Below are 19,799 nucleotides of genomic sequence, written 5' to 3' on the forward strand. Positions count from 1 at the left end.
TATGGTGCCCAACAGTTAGTAATTTCCATTGCTAAAGTTTCTCTCTCTCTCTCTCTCTCTCCCCACATGTGCAAAAATGATATGGAGATGATATTTTCACTCCCCTGCATTACGCATCTCTCTCTCTCTCTCCCCAAGGTAGAGAAGATTTTTAACTTAATTTTGTGCTATTGTACGAGGGACTGGTCTCCCAAACGAACCATTATTTCACCTTCTTCTTATCTACTTTTGGGTACCTACCAGGGTAGGGTCGGGTGTAGGAATATCGGGTTTTCCTGTAAAAATTTAAGCCCGACCCGACCCGAGATAATTCTCGGGTAGCGTAGGGTTTTGGAAAACCCGACTTGCCCGACCCGAGTTGCACCCCTAATCGATTGATTGGGATGAGAGTAAAATAGTATTAAAAATGTAATAATAAAATAAAACGAGGGAGAAGAGGTGGCCTTTGTTGGAAGAGAAGGATTACGTGGAGGGAAAGAAAGGAGCAATGAATACAGGGTGTATTCTCTGTCTTTTACTTTGATACATGTGCCTGAAATTCACACCCACCATGTTTGATAAATAACACCCTATATCCGCACTAGAGGTCAAATGCAGGGGTGCATTTTTTTGGGTTGGCTCAACCTGAACCCGACTGATTCGACCTAACTTTGGCTCTGGTTAGGTAGGCATTTCCTCGAGTTACGTTGGGTTATGTTGCGTTAGGGTTTAGAAAAAGCCAATCCAATTTAATTTCAGGTTAGGTTAGGGTTGACCATCCTTAACCCAAGGCTTGGGTTGGATCCTGTTGGGTTGAGCAAATGATCTCTCAGGTTGGGCTACAGCAGGCCTCAACTGGATTCAACCACCCCGATTTGTAGGAAGGGTCAAATGATATGATTAGGTGAACGTAATTCTGAATGTGTTAAGAAACGTAATTCTGATTTTGGAATCACTCTAAAGAATAAGAATTGATTCTGAATTCCAGATTAGAATCCCAAGAATTGTTAACGAATCCCAAGAATTGTTAACGAACGCACCCTTTGTCTTTCCTTGAAATACCGAAATTATCACCCTTTTTTAGTGTAAATATCAGCACTAGTGGAATTTTAAACACGCAGTCATTTCCTTCTGCATATTGAGTACCTAACCAACATGCCAAATGGAAAGCCTTAGGCTAGGCCCTTTAAACGTCACGTATCAGACTGGGTCACACCTAGTCCCATGCTATGCATGCCTTCACTTGGCTTTTGACCTTTTTAGCAGGTTGTCCTTTCCATATTTTGTGTAGGGGTGCAACTTGGGTCTGGTTGAGGCTGATCCGACCCGAGGAACCCATTTGTCCAACCCGAACCCAACCTGACCCGATTTCCAACCAGACAATGTTCAACCTGACCCAACTTGAGGAACCCTTTTTCCAACCCGAACCCAACCGAAGTTCAACCCGACCCGACCCGAGCTGCATGTGACTAACTAATATGCCAAAAGCTCTAGATCTGGTGGAACACTCACGCTTCTTAGGCTAGACCCTTTAAATCTGTTCCGTACCATGTAGGGTCCAACCTATACCTAGCCAATGCTCACTTAAGACCGTAAAATACAACAATAAGTTTCTCTATTCTGATTAAAACAAGTTTTCCATTTTGTCTCAGGGGAACCTTGTCACAGAATTTATACATCGGGAGTGTGTCTATGACCTCGGCGACCTTTGCCTCTGCTATGACTAACCTTGTTCCAGGCATTACATTCATAATGGCTGTTATAGTTGGGTGAGTCTTAATTTTCGGTAAATCTTTTACCTCCACAGTTCGAAAGGTTAGGATGATCCTAAAGAGTTGATTTTTTGGTCACACCCGTGAGGGCCTATCAAATGAATGCTTTGGATAATCCAAATAATGTGGGCTCACTGTATTTTAAGCCATATCTACTCGATCGTGTAGATACACTTTTCTCAATTATCTTATTTTGTTAGGTTTGAGAGGTTAGGTGTTAGAACGTTGTCTGGTCAAGCTAAGGTGGGGGGTACCCTAATTGGCATAAGTGGTGTAATGCTTCTCACATTCTACAAAGGTGTGGAGATCGATCTATGGTCTACGAATATCAACCTTGTGGGCCACCACCAAGCACACTTAGGTCATCAAGGGTCTGGTAAAATCCAAAACCCACGAATCAATTCCATAATCAGAAAGTTAGGCAAATAACCATATGGATTTCAGCGAGATAAGAGGGGTCAGAGATGTTACCCGGGTGAAGAGCATATGGTGGAGATGGGGCGTCAATGAAATGGGGGAAATGGGGCCTCGGTGGATGAAACGGGGTTGTTCAAAGAGCGTCCGGAAAGTGGAGCTCGAGATCCCCTCCTGATTTTTTTTTATATAAAAACAAATGAGAAACCCCTCCTCTGCTCACAAAAATGGGGCTTCTCCTCTCTCCCTCTCCCCCTCTCTCCCTCTCTCTCTCTCTCTCTCTCTCTCTCTCTGTTTTCCCCTCTCCTTTTTTTCTTTTTCTGGGGACGAGGGAGAAGATGGAGGAGGATTACAGAGGTTGAAGAGGGAGGTGGTGGGCGGCTTGGACTTTCCCGGATTTCGGCCGGAGTATGAGGAGATGGTGGCTGTGAAGTGGTCAGAGGTGGATTGCAGAGGGAAAAAAAAAGAACGAAATGGGTTTTGGAATGGGGTGAGGGATTTGGGGTTTAATGGGGGGTTAAGTTGCAGATCTGAGATGGAGGTTGAAGATAATGGAGGAGAATGAGGTGGGTTTTGGTGGTTTGGCCGGAGGTTGGAGGGTGGCCGGAGGATGGGCTTGATGTAGATGGTGGATGTGGAGGTGGAGGCGATCGGTAAGGGTGGCCGGAGCTGGAAGAGGTGGGAGTGGTGGCGAGGTTGGGTCGGAGAAGATGGAGAAGCGGCTAGTTTGGGTTTGAAGAGGGTGGTGGTTCGGTGGAGGAGATGGGGATGGGGAACGAAGATGGAGCTCCGGCCGGAGGTGGAGGCGGAGGCGATGCTCCTTCTCTCGTTGCAGCTGACGAGGGTGTGGTGGCAAGGGCGAAGGAAGGGACGGTGGTGGTTGGGGGGGTAGGGCTGGATTTCCGATTGGGGGTAGAGGTGGGAAGATGGTGGAGAAATTGGAGGTGGCCGGCGGATGGGCAGAGGCCGGCTGGAGGAGACGAAGTTGGGGGTCGAGCTCCCTTTCTCTCCCTCTCTTTCCTCCTCTGTATTTCCTCTGCTCTCCCTGTAGCTTCTCCCAAAAAAAAATCATGAAGACCACCCCGCTCCTCAAAGCCCTAATTCGATCCTTTTTAAGAGGAAATAACATTTTCGCCCTCTACATTTCCTTGGACAGCCCTTGATGGTGTATTTATCACTCTCTTTTGCAAAATGGGGTGGGCTGTCCCTAGAAATAAAAGGGAGTGAATGCATTATTCTCTTTGTATATACGACTTTGATAATGGCACTCTTTTTCTAGCTAAACACACCCCTTTTCCTTGTCTAACTAGAAAAATGATATTAACACCTTCATGCTGGGTTTTTGAGATTAAAAATACGGATTGGGTTGTAACACGCGTTAAATTTTCCAGGATTCGGGTTGGGCTTTTAACTTGAGATCATGCTGGGTTCAGGTCAATTCAATTCATTATTTTGAGCAAGATTTCGACTCGGCCTAACCCAAGTTGCATTCTCAAACATGAGACACGCAAAAATTCCATATTTAGATAAAGAGGTGCCAATATTGGAGCTTTTTGATCTTTGCAACAACGAACGAGGAGGTTAGGAGCGGTTAAATGCAAGGTTTTGACCGGGGTTCGGGGATTGATCTTGGGACATTCGGGAATGGGTTTGGAGCTCACGTCTTCATTTTTCGAGAATTTTGAGATTCGGTTTCGGAGCTTTATTTGATTTTTTTTTTGGTTCTTATTCGATTTTGGAGAAAATGGGTCCGGTCAAAATGGGGTGTCTACAACCGCCAATGGAGAAGGTTTCTTTGGCGGCCTTTTTCTTTTTCAACAGGGCGGCGTAGCATTCGCGGGCTTTCTCTTGATCTTCGATAACCTCTCCGACGCCGAGTTTGGTAGGAAACTTTATTTTCAAATGGGCAGTGGTCTCCCAATTCATTTAAAGCTGGCCTCCCAATGATCCCGTTGTAGGAGGAAGGGACATGAACTATCACGAAGGTTTGCATTATGGTTCGCTGGTTCGGATGGGTGCCGAATGTTGCGGGGAGTTTGATTTTGCCGCGTACCTTGACTTCCCTCCGGAGAATCCGAAGATGGACCAGTTAACAGGCTCCAACCTATCGTTGTTGATGCCCATTTCAGCGAAGGCGTTCTGATGGAGGACATTGACTGAGCTCCCTGTGTCTACCAAGATTCGTCCCATGCTACATTTGGCGATGTTAAGTCGAACTACCACGGCGTCATCATGATGTCAATCTATGGTTCCGTAATCTGCTTCGGTGAAGGTGATAGGTGCATCAGTACTTGGTCCAGTCTTTGGCTTTTTTGCGGGATTTTCTATGGAGTTGACTTGTCCTGCATAAAGGTGCGTCCTTCGTCAGTTGGCCCTCCGGACGCTGGGCCTCCATAAATGGTGATAATATTTTGATGACTTTTGGTGCTTCCTCCTGATCTTGCTCTCTGTGTCGACTGCTCTCTACTCGGTGGTTCGATGAGCGATGAAGTTCGTCAGGCCGATGAACTTCGGATCGAGGTCGCTGGTGGCTTCTTTGGGGGTTCTGGAGATGACGGTCGATTTTTCCCAATCCGGCGAGCCTTTCAATTTCATTTTTCAGGTGGTAACAATTATCGGTGGTGTGCCCGTAGTCTTGGTGAAAACGACAGTACTTGTTGGAGGCTTTACCTTTTCCCTAGTTTCTCATTTTTTCGGGCCAGTTTATGGGTTCTTTGTCACGGATTTCATACATGATATTAGAGATGGTGTTGTTCAGGGGGGTGTAGTCGACTCTATTAAACTGGGGATTTGGCGCGCGACGGTTTTGACGGTCGCTGTGTCTTGCTTGGTTATGACTTGATGGTGTTCTAGAGTCGTCTTTTCTCTTTTCGGCCCCCCGAGTGGTTTCTAATTCCCTTTCCATGGCAAATGATTCTTCATTATTAATGTACTTGTCTGCCGTAGCCATGAGGTCTTGGATATCGCGGGGAGGATTCACGTTTAACGCGACTTTCATGTCTCTATCTCGGATGGCATGGCGGAGCGCTGCACGAACCATATCGAAGTTCGGCTCGCTAATTTGGTGGAGTTCCATTCGGAACCGACAGATAAATCTCCGCAGAGTTTCGTCCTTTCCCTGTCGCAGAGTTAAGAGAGCGTCGGCTGGTTTCTTTCGGGGTCGACTGTTGATGAAGTAAGCGATGAACTCCTTTCCAAGTTCGTGGAACGAATCGATGGAGTTGGGCCGCAATCGACTGAACCAGTTGCTAGCGTCTTCTTCAGGTAGGCGGAAAAAGCTTTGCACATCGTCGCGTCGGAAGCATTTCTGATCACCATCGCGCGGCGATAGGTGCGGAGAAACTCAAGAGGGTCCGATGACCCATCGTAGAGATCCAACCGAGGCATGTCCGAGTTTGTGGTAACGACGGCGTTGGCGACTCTTGGAACGAACGGAGAAGTAATCTCGCTATCCCATTCTGCTAGGAGGTTCGGATCACACGGTGCCTTCATTTGCTGTTGAAGTTCTTTTATCTGGCGCTGGAGTTCAGCCATAACGGCTGGGTTTTCTCCCGCTTGGAGATTTTTCATTGGGCTCCTTATTCGCTGAGGTACCTGGCCCTCGTTTTGCTGGGTAAGGTTTGTTGGTTCCATTCTTGAGTTGTCACTCCTTCGATACCGAACTTCACGGCGATGGTCGAGTGGTGGGCTGGTGATGGAAGCAGACCCTTGTTGACGATGAGAGGGTCTCTGACTCCTAGGGTTTCGTTCTTCCGAGGATCCTTGCCCTTCTGGAATCTCGAGGGGGCGAAGTCTTTCGCCCGGCGCATTCACAGGTAGAGACGGTGCCGCCGGTTGGAGAGGGATCCTTTGGAGTACTTGTTGTAGGGTGATCGCAACACTTCCAATTTGCTGCGTGAGTTGATTGAAGGCGGTCATTGTCACTGGAGTGTCGCCGGAGGTGACCATCTCCTCCATCTCTTCTAGCGGTTCGCGGTCTCGTTGGCTGGCTTGGCTTCTCGTAACCATTCCACTGTTGAGTTGGGAGGTAGCTTTCGACTTAGGCATGTAAGGTTTCACGGATGGCGCCAATCTGATGACCCCCAAAATCTGACTGCACGAAGTAGGTTCGCAGAAATTATAATCCTGCAATCACAGAAAAAGCGTCAGCGGGCCTGGAATTGTGGCTCCGGACGGCCACTTCGACACTCAAGTTAGAAATGGGCAATCACAGACAAGGGACGGGGAATGGGAGAGAGCTTAATCAGGTTACCAGACACGAGAAGAAGAGAGGTTGAGTCTTTTTTCGATCCCCTGGTTTGAGTGTGAAGTCCCCTTTTTATAGGGGTGGAGATTCACGATCTTGGAGATATCAATCGTGGCTTTGATTTTGCCTACGTGGGGCGTGATGGTGGGAGAATCAGATCGTGGAGACCTATGGAAATATCAATCATATCCTTGATTCAATCCACGTGGGGCTTGATAGCTGGCGAATAAACACGTGGAGATACAGTTTCCGACGGTTACGGGCGAATATCAAGGATGGAGATTTAGGCGGGATGTTTCAAATTCGAAAGTCACGCCTTTCGCGTATCGGCCGTCCGGATTTCCCGTTTAGGGGGCGAGATCTCCGCGATTGCGTTTAGCTCCCTGTGTAGCTCGGTACTGTCCAAGGGAGAAGTATCAAGGAGGTCTAATCGAAGTTCATTACCGAGGGTTGTTGTAGGGATTGTGTCGACCAAGTTGAGTAATGGAGAAGGGGTTTGAGGTTCGGTGCCGGATGTACCGATTTTACCCCTAACAATGCGTCAGAGGGGGATAATATCATTCCTTTCAACCCAACCTGACACGGCAAAAAATCTGGTTCAACCCGACCCGAGTTGCTCCCCTCGATAAGTTTAGTAGATATGGCATTTATTTGTAATTTTAAGAATGAATAAGAGTATTTGGGTTATTTCCTATAAAAACTCTAGGTTCCAAAACCCATACATCCATCCGTAAAAAATTAGAAATCTCTCAAGCCCGAAAAACAATCAAACCGTCCTTGAAACAATTGCTACAATTGCTACCAGTTGGAGATCATGTGATTTTCGGATGAGATTTCAACCACTGCCCTTTTCCTTTACTTGTTTTTTCTTTGCAAACGAATGGTTAGGATCATCCGATCCATGTGATTTTTGCTTCCTTGTTCCGATTTCAAGATGTGGGGCCAAGCTACTCAATTTTGGGGGTTATCATGTGTTAGAGTTTTTATCTGGTGTCTGAGCAAGTAATTTTGAAACAAAATCGTGGGCCCAATGTTATTCAATTCTAACCTTCCAATTTGTTTTCTCACCCTCCATCCATTTATTGGTGGGTAGACTTGTCCAATAGGAGCAAATTTTCAATTTTTACTCCATATCAAGGCCCAATATTTGAACGGTAAAGATCATCGGAAAAGTGGGCCCCACGTGTAGTTTGCATGCTCGTATTTTAGTCTATATCATGTTTTGGATTGAGACTCTTCAGTAAAATCTAGAATTTGTGATTTTGGTTTTTTATTTACAGCACGAAGTTGGTTTCAGCATTTTACAGTTTCTCCAAATTTCTGAAAATCCGACAGATCCGTCTATTCCTGAAATGATTGGCTATTCTGAATTATGTCATATCCTTGAATAAAGGGTATTTTGGTAATTTGAGTGTGTGATTGTGTTCCGTCATTTGCAGGGTTTAAAATTTCGGTTTCGGTACTTGAAATTTCAAAATTTCGGTCGAAATGTGGTACAAAATCTGAAATTAATATTTTATTTAATATTAAATTTCGGTAATTTCGGTAAGTGCGGTCCAAATTTCGGTGAAATATTAAAATAATATTTAAAAAAGAGATATTTTGGGGAAAATTTAGGAAAAACCGAAATTTCGGGCAAAATAAATGAATATATGTTTCGGTTTTGGGTGATTTCGGTGTCGGTCGGATTTCGTTCGAAATTTAAAACCATGGTCATTTGGCATGCAGGAGTGTTGGCGTCAGGGTTGATGGTCACAGTAACACGCTGGTGTATACCGAGGAGGGGCCCACTCTTTGTGTCCGTTTTTAATCCGTTGATGCTCGTGATCGTACATTTGTGGGGTCCCTCATCCTCGATGAAAAGCTGCATCTTGGAAGGTCAGTTTAATTTATTCTTAGATTTGCTATCCCCTCTTCACGTAAATCAGATTCCAAGCACTAAAGTCAATTCATTTATGTAATATCTCTATGCTGAATCGAGGGCATGGGAAAATTGAGGAGTGTGTCAATATTAAATCTAGTGGGTGCAATTTAGTTCTCACTGAATCGAGGACTTCTCAAAATTGAGGGGTGTGACCCGATCAAGGCGGGAGGAACTCAAACCATTCCAGCACCCTGCCACTCACACCCCGCTTAGCCAATAAATTTACCTCCCCATTTGCCGATCTCCTTACATGCTCAATCACAATAGACGAACCCGAACTTAGCTTATCCATTTTGTCAAACATAGCCGAAAATCTCCATGGAGGAGGCACCCCACCCTTAAGCCATCGAATCACATTTAGAGATCACCCTCTACAATCTTATGATCCAAAATCTCTCTACTTAATCTTTTAATACAAAAAAAAAAAAAAAAAAAAAACAGCCTAAACTTCAACCTCCAAGGCATCACAAACCCCAATGGACCCGTGGATGATTCCTTCACAGAAGGCATTTCGCGGATGGTCTGTTGCATTTGACAGCAGCCACTAGCCACTGAGGGTCACTTTTCAGTAGCATGACACTATCCGGAGTTTGTGATTTTAGGTTGTATAAAATCTTCATAGTTCCGAAATATCAGAAATGATCCCTTGTTACGATAACAAATGACATGGCCTTATCTTTTAATTAAGGAATATCATTGATTAAAGGGTATTTTGGTAATTTAGGTGATGTTCGTCTACCCTCTATTGGCATGCAGGGGTCGTGTATTCAAAAGCGAGGCCCACGTGTCAGTTTTTAACCCGTTGATACTCATCAACCAGGCAACTGTGGGTCCCTCATCCACAACGAGAAAGCACTATAGCCAATCCCAGAACAAATTATCCAAGGATTTCTACCTACTAAACTTATCATGTTGGATGTAATAAATTTATGCAATATCTCTGCAGCTGGACCAAAGGTCTTTCAAAATTGAGGTGTGTGTCAGTATCAAAGTTAGTGGAGACGAATTCAGTTCCCGTTTGATATTCTTGTGAGGATTTACCACTAATAGTAAGCGTGTAAGGCTCACTTTGTAGGATGATCTAAATCGTTTGTTTGTTTGGCCACAACGTAAATAGGCTGGGATGATCCTAACCCTCCAATCACTAGAGGGATGAGCTTATTTACGTTTTGGCCCAACAAATGAATGGTTTGGATCATCCTATGAAAGCTGGACTTCCTTTAATTTCTCACCTCAATAATTAAATATCCATGGTGCGACCATCAAATCCCAAGACAATAATCTACTAATCCATAAAGTCATCTACTCATCTCACCCCACCCCCAATAACCCAAAAAATCAATATAGAGTTTAATCCAATCACTCACTGAAATAAAAACATAAATAACAGCTAAAATAAGGTAATCGACCCTCCTCCTGTTCCCAAACTAGTTGGGGTCGTCTAATGAATCCTTTAGAAAATTTTCATGACTCATGCATAAGATAATGTACCTAACCTATCAAAACTTTCTAATAAACATTTATATGCAGTTCTTCCCCATGCATAAGATAATGTTAGGTGAGGTATTACAAATGTTCAATGTCAAAGGAAATGTCTCATTGGATGGCTCTTCAAATATTTTTCTCGTTTGAGAGAGAGGGGTTGGATGTTTGATATTGTTAATTTAGATTGTTCCCTAAGTATGATATCTACACGAACCATGCATTTTTCAAATGTCTTTGCGATAGAGGACTGCTAGCAAATAAACCAAATCCAAATCTTTTATTTGACATGTCCACAAGAAAAAAAAACGAAGAGGGAAACGACCAATGGGGAAATGATATGTAACAAAGAGAGAAATTTGAAAATGATATGTAACAGATAGAGTAAGACCAATGGGAGAGAGAGACAAACAATGAGAATGCGCCGGGGGAACAAAAAACACAGTTATGTGAGTTTCCTGAAATAAAAGATACTTAAGATACGATTGGAACAACCCATATGATACTTTTCCTCTTTCTTTTTTCTTTTTTTTGAAATGGCAATAATTATATATCATAGCAAATTAAGGAGGCTGAGATGGAGCACCCAAATCTACAAAAGGAAGCAAGAAAGAAATAGGAAAGAAGAAAAAACAAAATACTGAGAAAACCCTTCTCATGGAGGAAGGTGGTCGAACCACATAATAGAACTACCGGAAACACCACGCTTAGCTAGCGCATCCGCCTTATCATTTGCCGATCTTCTAACATGCTGAAAGCCAATAGTGGACCCCGCAGTTAAGTCCTCAATCTCATAAAAAATGGAAAGAGATCTCCACGGAGGAGCCACCCCACATTTCAATATGATACTTTTCCTCTTAGGTTGTAAATTGACCAAGTTCCATGTATACCCTTTCAAATTTCCTGTTTAGGAATGATGCATGCACTGAGGGATTTTGCAGAGCATTATAAAAGGGATTTCCAGGATGAATTTGTTAGTGATTTTGGATTTTCAAAATAATGTATTTTGCATGTTTTAGTGTTTTGGAAAATGTTTTATCAAAAGCGTTTGGGAAAAAGAAAATATTTTCTTGGAAAGATTTGCTTTTACAAAAGGATGTAGAAGTGTAGTTGAAAAGATAGTCTCGTACCGGATGAGAGAAAGGAAAGAGAAGGGCTTATAAAGCGCTACACTTCTCTAATACTTGTTGATTGCACATTAGGTTGAACCCATGGTTGGACCCGCGGGACGGTGCAACGCACCGTTCCCACACGCGCACGCGCGCGGAGTGGGCAATGGGCTATAGGGCGTATAGTGGCGCTTTATTGGCGCTTTTTTAGGCGCACTTCGCACGTACGCAACGTCGCGAGGAGCGATTGGAGCCTTTAATTTTTTCAGATTTGATCTGCACCGTTGGATCAAGATGAAGGTGGATCGGTCGGATGGGTGGGTCAAATGGTTAGTAGGCCCATCAAGCCGAATGGTTCAGTTGGGTTGGGCTTCGGTTCGGGCCTAATGGTCGACCCAACGGGCCCATAACTCCAACGGTCAAAGAGTGTGATCAAATGGGTTGTGTCCTTTCCCCCAACGGTCAAGTGCCAAGAGGGTGCGATCCACACCATAGATGGTTGATCAAACGATGACTGGGTTGGAGAGAGGTTTTACTCAAACCAACAGTCACCTCTAAGATCGATCAGGACCGTTCAATATCAATTGGTGCGATCTAACGGTCAGATTTCAAACATTCTGAAAATGTGCCTTGTAGAGGTGTTTTTCACACTGAAAAGACACCAGGTGGTCTACAAAATATGCAAAATTCAGTCATTTCAAAAACAAGAAAACGAATTGACAATTCTGACAGACTTTACACTCTCTTCTACACTCCTACAAAATCCCCAAGTATTTATACATACTGTTTTTCTTTTGTTTACTGTTCTAGATACTGTTTCTGCAGAGAAACAGTATCTAGAAATTTCTCTAAGGCTTGAAATTTCGGAAGGGCATTTCGGGTTTGATTCCGCTAGTGCTATGCGTCATCAAACATTAGTAGGGCTTTCCTACTAGGCTTCATTGTATCTTGGAGGCAATTCACGGATCCCCTTTGCACACTACTAGTGGGGGCGAATTTTGTCTTAAGGAAAGTGATATCACACCTTGAAGCAACAAGTTTCTGTTTTCTATCAACAACAGTATTCTCAATTTTTTCCAACAACTAAATGAACAGGACAAACTCAAGAGAAAACTGAGAGCCTCATGTGGCTGCTTTCCAATGCCTGTCCAAAAAAAAAAAAAACAGCCTGTCTGCTAAATGCCTTCTTGTGATCGTCACTAGAGAACCCACTATTTCATAACATACCCAAATTGAGAAGGTTAAAAACAAAGAGAAATAGAAAAGCTGGTAGCATTGTTTTCCTTAAAAGCATATCTATTTCCTATTTAATAAAGTTTGGTTTTCATTTTACCACTCTTACCCTCTTCTATCTCCCTTTGAAAGTCTCCCTTCTAGGGTTTCTCTTCTTTCTGAGGAAATATGGCGTTTGGTGATTTTTTGACATGTTTAGATGGAAAGAGGCCTGTGGTGTTAATGGTGGTTGTTCAGATTCTACTCGCAGGGCTCAACATATTTTATAAATTTGCTGTAGTAGATGGCATGAGCTTGAGGATCTTAATAACCTATAGATATGTCTTTGCTACAGCTATACTGGCCCCGCTTGCATTCTTTCTAGGAAGGTAATTCTACCGTAGTTCTTTAGATTTTTGTTTTTTTGTTTGTTTGTTTGGGTCTTGGATTTTGTTTTTGTTTGTTTGGGTTTCTCTCACTGGATTTTTTTTTCCTGGGTTTTGATTTAATTTTCTTTTGGTTGCAGGAATAATCGTCCCACTCTAACCTGGACTTTATTATTACAGGGATTTTGTTGCGGGTTTTTTGGGTAGGTGAGAAAAAAGGGTTTGGATTGTGTCAAACCCCTATGTATGTCGGATGAACGGTTTGGATCACCTATGATGTGGTCCGAACAGTATTTTTTGAAAAATGAGGGACTATTAGCGCTTAACACCATATAATATCTCATTAACACATCTATAGAAGAAAAGTTAGGACGATTTTTATTTTTGTTCTTCAAACAATAAAGCCTATATATCTCTCTGTTTTTTATTTAGGGGACTGATATTCCCCACCCTGACGGATAAAATCTCCCCCTTTAACGTTTTCAGTTAAGTTTTATAGGCAAAGAAAAACGTTAGAGGGGGTGAATTTATCCTCAAGCAGTGAACCATTCTAAAAAGGGGGGGATTTTATCCGTTTAAGGTGGGTAATATCAGTGCCCAGGATTTATTGTCTTCTCTGTTCATTGACAGCACTGCTGCATTTTGATGAGGGCACTCCTCACTTTATTAAAAGTAGACCTGGCAAACGGGTGGGTGGGTCGGTCGGGTCGGGTCAACCCGCGAGTGATGCGGGTGCGGGTGAGGAAATGACCAGCATTTTTGCAGGTCAGAATTTAGGTGACCCGCGGGTGGGCCGGGTCAACCCGCGGGTTACCTGCAAATTCAAACAGTTTCTTTTGGGAAATATTATCACTGGATTTTGATGAGGGCTGTATGGCCGGCACCGTGGGATGATCCAAACCGTCCATTAGATGACCCACAGGCTAAATAGGTGTTGCCTCAAAAATCATTTCAATAGGTTGATCCTAACCCTCCGATCTATAGATTCCGGGTACGGTCATGACTCTAGGGAGACGGTTTATGGTCCGGCCCAGATTGGGGAAATCCTCACCGGAGACCAAATCTAACAGATTTGCACACGATCGAGACACCATCTTTGAACAAACTATGGGTTTTGATTTTCACGCCTTTTCTTAATTTTAGGGTGTGGGTTTGGTGGGTTTATTGTGTTTTTTATTTTATCGATGTGTGTTGCAGACGATTAACATGAATTTAAGAGAAGGAAGAGGAATAGGAAGAGAGAGAGAAATCATTTTATTCTTCTCTTCTGTTTGGTATATGAATAAGGAGAAATGATTACAGACCTGTAGATAAGGGGAGACAAAGGGCGGAGGAAATCATCGTACGTTGAACGGATCCTTTCTAACGTTCCCTTTCTTCTCTTTTCTTCAACTCTTAAACAACTCGAATCTCTCTCTATCTGTCTACGAGAGGGCTTCTTCTGAAATATGAGCAGCAGAAACTGAAAATAACCCTTTATACCGTGTTTCTTATCCATGTTTAACCTGTTATATCCGGTCACGTAATATGCGCACGAGATTTCTGTTTCTAAGTTTAAAAGATTTTAAATCAGATCTAATATCTCCCTAAATTGGAAAAAAGAGTCGGCTTTTTATCACGACGTAATCCATACGGGGCCCACACATTGTGAAAAAATGACACAAAATATCAAAAGAAAAGATTGGGTTTGTGGAGGGATTGAGAATCTGAGATAGTTTGATTAGTGCGTGCCTTTTTCAGTATCTCTACGTAATCCATTTGGGGCCCACACACAATAGAAGATTGGATTTTATTGAAGGATTGAGATTGTTTGATTGGAGCAATTTGTGGGACTTTGACCTTTTTACAGTATGACCCACAGTATGAACGGTTGTGATGACCCCCTGTCTTTTTCGCGGGTGCCCGCGGGTTGACCCGACCAGACCCATGCTTTTGCGGGTTGGGTCACCCGCGGGTTAGTTTTGACGGGTCACTAAAAGTCAGACCCGTGCCCGCAAATTTGCGGGTGGGTCGGGTCGACCCGCAGGCACGGGTCGAGTTTGCCAGGTCTAATTAAAAGTACAGCAGGCACGCACCATAGGATGATCCAAACTATCCTTTTGAGATGGGTCAAAGCCTAAATAGGTTGTGCCCCAAAATTTATTTCCATAGGTTGATCCTAACCCTCCGATCTGAATGTTACAGGGTTGATCAAGATCGGAGGGTTAGGATCAACCTATGGAAATAATTTTTAGGGCACAACCTATTTAGGATGTGGCCCATCCAATGGACAGTTTGGATCATCCTATGGTGCGGGCATGCCGTACTTTTAATAAAGTGAGGACTGCCCTCATCAAAATACAGTAGTGCTGATAACATTTCCCATTATATAATTTGCCCCTAAATCATGGAAATAAAAAAATTTCCTGAGAAATTAATTTACACCAGAAATGCTTTTCTCTAATTCCAAACAGGGCCTTGGTAACTCTTCTTTTTACTAAGGCCAAGTTTGAATTGGAAGAAAATTTTTTCTGCTGGAAAACTTTTTCTTGGGAATTTTTTTTCTTTTCACAATTTGGAGGGGAATGATATGATTATAAGTGATTTCGTGGGATATTATCATAAATTAGAGATCTACTCAAGTTGTCCTTTTTTTAGTGTGGAAAAAAATAGTAACTTTTAGAAATATTTTCCTTCCCAAAATTTTCTAGAAAATTCCAGCAAACAAAAATGAGCCTACGGCCTTGTTTGGATTGCAAGAAGAACATTTCTGACGGAATTTTTTTTTTGGAATTATTTTCATTTCACAATTTTGCTTCCATATGATTATGGTTAATCTAAAGTGATATTTTCATAAATTGAAGGTGTCTCTAAGAAAACAAATGATTAGATAAAACACCCACTGATTGACCCCGACCATGAGATATTGATATTGGTATGATTTGGACTATATATATTGCCATAGAGATGACAATTGCCTGAAAATTACATCCTTTACCTGTTTGGATTGAACGAATTTTGTAGAAAAAGTTCGGAAAAGAATTTTTTTTCCTAGAATTTCCTACTTTTCCACTATTTGATTATACATGAAAAATGTAATTTGAATTACCACAATTTAGGTTTTATTTATAAAGAACTTGAAGATACTCCACTAAATATGCCATAACCATATGCTCTCTCTCTCTCTCTCTGTTCTAAATATAAGTTTCTAATTTTTTTTACAGGGGAACTTTGATGGCTAATTTGTATCTCTGGAGCCTGTCTATGACCTCAGCCACCTTTGTTTCTTCTATGTTGAACTTTGTTCCAGTCATTACATTCATAATGGCTGTGTCAGTTGGGTGAGTCTTTTAATTTTCAAACTAGCAACTTTCCCAAACAAATTGGTGTGAAAATCAACTATATGTTTCTACTTTTGTAGGTTAGAGAGGTTGGGTACTCAAACCATGTATGGTAAAGCTAAGGTTATAGGGACACTAATCAGCGTTGGCGGTGCGATGCTGATGACACTCTACAAAGGTGTGGAGATTCATCTATGGTCTTCGAATACTAACCTTGTGAGCCACCACCAACAAAAGTCCAGTCCACAAGGGTCTGGAAATCATGTAATGGGTTCATTGATGGCTGTTGCGAGTTGTGTCTCCTATGGAATATGGTATATTATTCAGGTAAATTTACAACAATATTTGTCCTACGAAGTTCAATTAACTAAAACTAATCTCTATTATCAACTTTTTTTTTTCTGCAGCCTAAGATGAACCAGACATGCCCTTGTCATTACTCAAGCGCGACACTGATGTGTTTGATGGCGTCCATACAATCAGCTATTTTTGCGCTTTGCACGGAGAGGGATTGGAACCAATGGAAGCTTGGATGGAACATTCGACTTCTCACCGCATTTTATTCGGTATTTTTTCTCTTTATCTTGGTCATACACCATCATAATATTGGGAAATGATATCACCACTACCGTATTTTGATGACCGCACTCCTCACTTTATTAAAAAGAGTTTAGGATCAACCCTCTAATATTCAGTCCCTCTATAAATCGTAGGGTTAGGACCAACATATGGAAATGAATTTTGTTGCACAGCCTATTTAGGCTGTGGTCCATCTAATAGACGGTTTGGATCATCCTATGGTGCGGATGATGTGAGGAGTGCGATCATCAAAATACGGTAGTGGTGATATCATTATTCTATTTTTCTCCTTCTGTATCGAGAATTAAGGAAGTGATTTTCGGCTGATATTTTGTACAAAACCAAAGTCTTCATGCAAATATGAGAAAGGAACCTTGATACGGATACCAAATGACACCCTGTTATTTGAATTACGTTTTAACCTTGATTGAAGGGTATTTTGGTAATTTGAGTGTATGTTTGTGTTCTCACTTTTGGCGTGTAGGGATCGTTTGGGACCGGGTTGCTTGTGACACTCACAGCGTGGTGTATTAAAGAGCGGGGCCCACTCTTTGCTTCCATATTTATGCCGTTGACGTTGATAATCGTCGCAGTTGTGGGGTCCCTCATCCTAGACGAAAAGCTGCATCTTGGAAGGTTCGTTTATTTTATTCTTAGACTTGCTATTCTCGATTCAGTTTCAGCTAGGGGTGTAAACGAGCCGAGCCTGGCCGAGCTTGGCCGAGCTTGGCAGGCTCGGCTCGGCTCGTTAAGCTCAAAAGCTCGGCTCGGCTTGGCTCGGGCTCGGGCTCGGGTCGGCTCGGTCAGGCTCGCGAGCCTTACTGAGCTCGGGTTATATTATGTTCACACCCCTCATCTTCCCTGGACAGCCCTACTAGTGTAATTTGACTATTTTTTTTACATTATGGGGGGTGGTCCTAGTAACGAATGGGGTTCCAAAAATGAAGTGACATATTTTGCCCCCCCCCCTTTTCACTTCCCGGACAACCCTTTTAATGTATAAATTAATATATAATATATATATTTAAATATATTAAATTCTTAACGAGCCGAGCTGAGCCTGGCCTAAATTAGGCTCAGCTCGGCTCGTTAAGGATTCGAGCCGAGCTCGAGCGAGCCTCCGAGCCCAAGCCAAAATTGACACCCTTAGTTTCAGCCCATTTTTTTAGAAATTGTCAAACTAGAAGGCTCTCTTTTCAAATAAAGCAAAGTAGAAGATTTCTTTTGCAAAAATTGCTAAACTTAATTATCCAAGCACACAGCCAATTCCTGAACAGCTTATCCAAGGATTTCTACCTAGTAGCGCCATTCACTTCACTTTAGAACATATCTATGTTGGCTGTAATAAATTATAAATATATGCAATATCTCTGCAAGTGAACAAAATGTATTTTGAAAATTGAGGGGCGTGTCAATATCAAAGCTAGTGGGGACAAATTCAATTCCCATCTGATATTTTTGTCAGGATAATCAACCTGTTGTAAGCATATTATTTATTTAGTGGCTGCCCGGTATTTGGGTTCACTTCGTAGGATGATCTAAACCGTTTGTTTGTTGGGCCACGACATAAATAGGCTGTACCCAGTAAATAAACTCCATGGGATGATACTAACCCTCCGATCTCCGATCTTTAGAAGGACTGCACATCATAGAGGATGGAAATGATTTATTTATGGTTTGGCCCAACAAATGAATGGTTTCGATCAATCTATGAATTGGGCCCCACTGGAAAATACTGGACCTTAGGCACACACCATTCCTTTTCTATCCTCTTTTGTTTTTATTTACCCCCACCTCTTTTGTTTGTCTTTCCTGAAGAAGAATAAGACCAACCAAAAAAAGGTGGCAATGCACCCATTTTTAATAAGAGACAAACAAAACGGGCTGGAAATATCACTTTCCTTTTGTTTTACATAAAAAGAAATTAAACAACACACAATGTTTTGATATTGACACCATTTCCTTGTCGTGACTAGTGTATTGGGAGCAGTTCTGATTTTAATTGGTTTATACTTGGTGGTGTGGGGAAAGGGGAGGGAAATGAAGGAAAAGACTCTCGAGGCTTCCATCGAAGTTGTGGTGGCTGAAACACCGGCCACCGAAACTGGGATATTGGGTGCACCACAGGCTCATAGCCAAAGTGGACAGCAACATTTTTGGCTTTGTATTGGTGGAAGGATTTTGCTGCTTTACTGTTTCGATGCACCATTAATATTTTATGTTATAATTTTTGTTTAAGTTTCTATATCATACAAAACAGTGACACAGTAAATCTTGGCTTTATTAATGTGTTAGTAAGTTTCTGGTAAAAATGTTTTGATGTTGTATATGGTGCCCAACAGTTAGTAATTTCCATTGCTAAAGTCTCTCTCTCTCTCTCCACATGTGCAAAAATGATATGGAGATGATATTTTCACTCCCCTCGCTCCCTTTATAACGTGATTTGACATGAAAAGTAGGCGACTTTAATGCTTTTTGACGTTAAATCACATTTTATGGGGGCACATGCGTAATGCAAGGGGAGTGAAAATATCACAGCCCAAAATATATTAAGCTCTAGGGTTTACCCTGTAGCTCAGATGGTTAAGGCTGTGTTCTCTGACCTTGAGGTCAGAGGTTCAATCCAGCTTACTGCTTACCTTCCAAAAAAAAAATGATATTAAGCTCTAGGGAGGGTCTGGATCATCCGAATAAGGCGCTAGAATTTGGAATCGGCATACCATTCTAATTCCGCTGTTTCGTTCAAATGAAGGGGCTTAAATGGTGAAAATGCCGGAATTCATTTCCTGCCCCAAGAGGTGGTATTCTGCTCAGGTCTAAATGAAATGTTTTTATTAAATTTGAAAATTTAATATTTTTTACTTTGTATATCAAGGAATCAAAATACAATTAAGGCCCGTTTGGATGCTGAGAAGATTTTGATTCGGATTTTTCACATTTGCAGCCCTTTTTGTGTTGTAATTTGGATCCGTCTTTAACTTTGGTTTTCCCAACTTTGTGCCCATTACTGACTTGAGTGTCGAAGGGCCCGTCCGGAGTTGCGACTCCGGCTCAATCAATTCAGCAGTTTGGACCTGCCAGATTAGCTCATTCGTCAATGTCTCATCTGTTACCAATTTTGCGCCTAACATGTATCATTTCTTTTTTTTATTTGCCATCTTTCTCTGAAAATGAAGAATATGACCAACAAAAAGGTGGCAATGCACCTGTTTTTAAGAGAAGACAAACAATAATAGTTGGAAATATTATTTTCCTTAGTCTAACATATGAGATAAACAACATACATTGTTTTGATATTGACACCATATTCCTCGCCATCAACAGTGTATTGGGAGCAGTTTTGATAATCACTGGTTTATACGTAGTGCTGTGGGGA

General features: G+C 42.2%; 1 protein-coding gene across 1 annotated transcript; it reads left to right on the forward strand.

Moving 5' to 3' along the window:
- The first annotated feature begins 12,249 nt into the window (after positions 1–12,249).
- Positions 12,250–18,717, forward strand: LOC143880577 (WAT1-related protein At1g68170-like). Its single transcript, XM_077383569.1, has 7 exons — positions 12,250–12,527; positions 12,665–12,727; positions 15,728–15,844; positions 15,925–16,171; positions 16,252–16,410; positions 16,908–17,059; positions 18,400–18,717. Exons 1-7 carry the CDS (start codon positions 12,328–12,330, stop codon positions 18,659–18,661), a joined length of 1,200 nt encoding a protein of 399 aa, XP_077239684.1. The 5' UTR covers positions 12,250–12,327; the 3' UTR covers positions 18,662–18,717.
- The last annotated feature ends 1,082 nt before the right edge of the window (positions 18,718–19,799 follow it).

The sequence above is a fragment of the Tasmannia lanceolata genome, unplaced genomic scaffold, assembly GCF_043159265.1.
Source record: "Tasmannia lanceolata isolate RefF3 unplaced genomic scaffold, GAP_Taslan_0.1 ptg000007l, whole genome shotgun sequence".
Taxonomy (NCBI): domain Eukaryota; kingdom Viridiplantae; phylum Streptophyta; class Magnoliopsida; order Canellales; family Winteraceae; genus Tasmannia; species Tasmannia lanceolata.

Bases quoted from the DNA above. Each gene is read 5' to 3' on its own strand.
- LOC143880577 (XM_077383569.1), top strand. From the start codon at position 12,328: ATGGCGTTTGGTGATTTTTTGACATGTTTAGATGGAAAGAGGCCTGTG. The intron at 12,528-12,664 runs GTAATTCTACCG...TTTTGGTTGCAG, and splicing joins CTTGCATTCTTTCTAGGAAG to GAATAATCGTCCCACTCTAA. The intron at 12,728-15,727 runs GTAGGTGAGAAA...TTTTTTTTACAG, and splicing joins TTTTGTTGCGGGTTTTTTGG to GGGAACTTTGATGGCTAATT.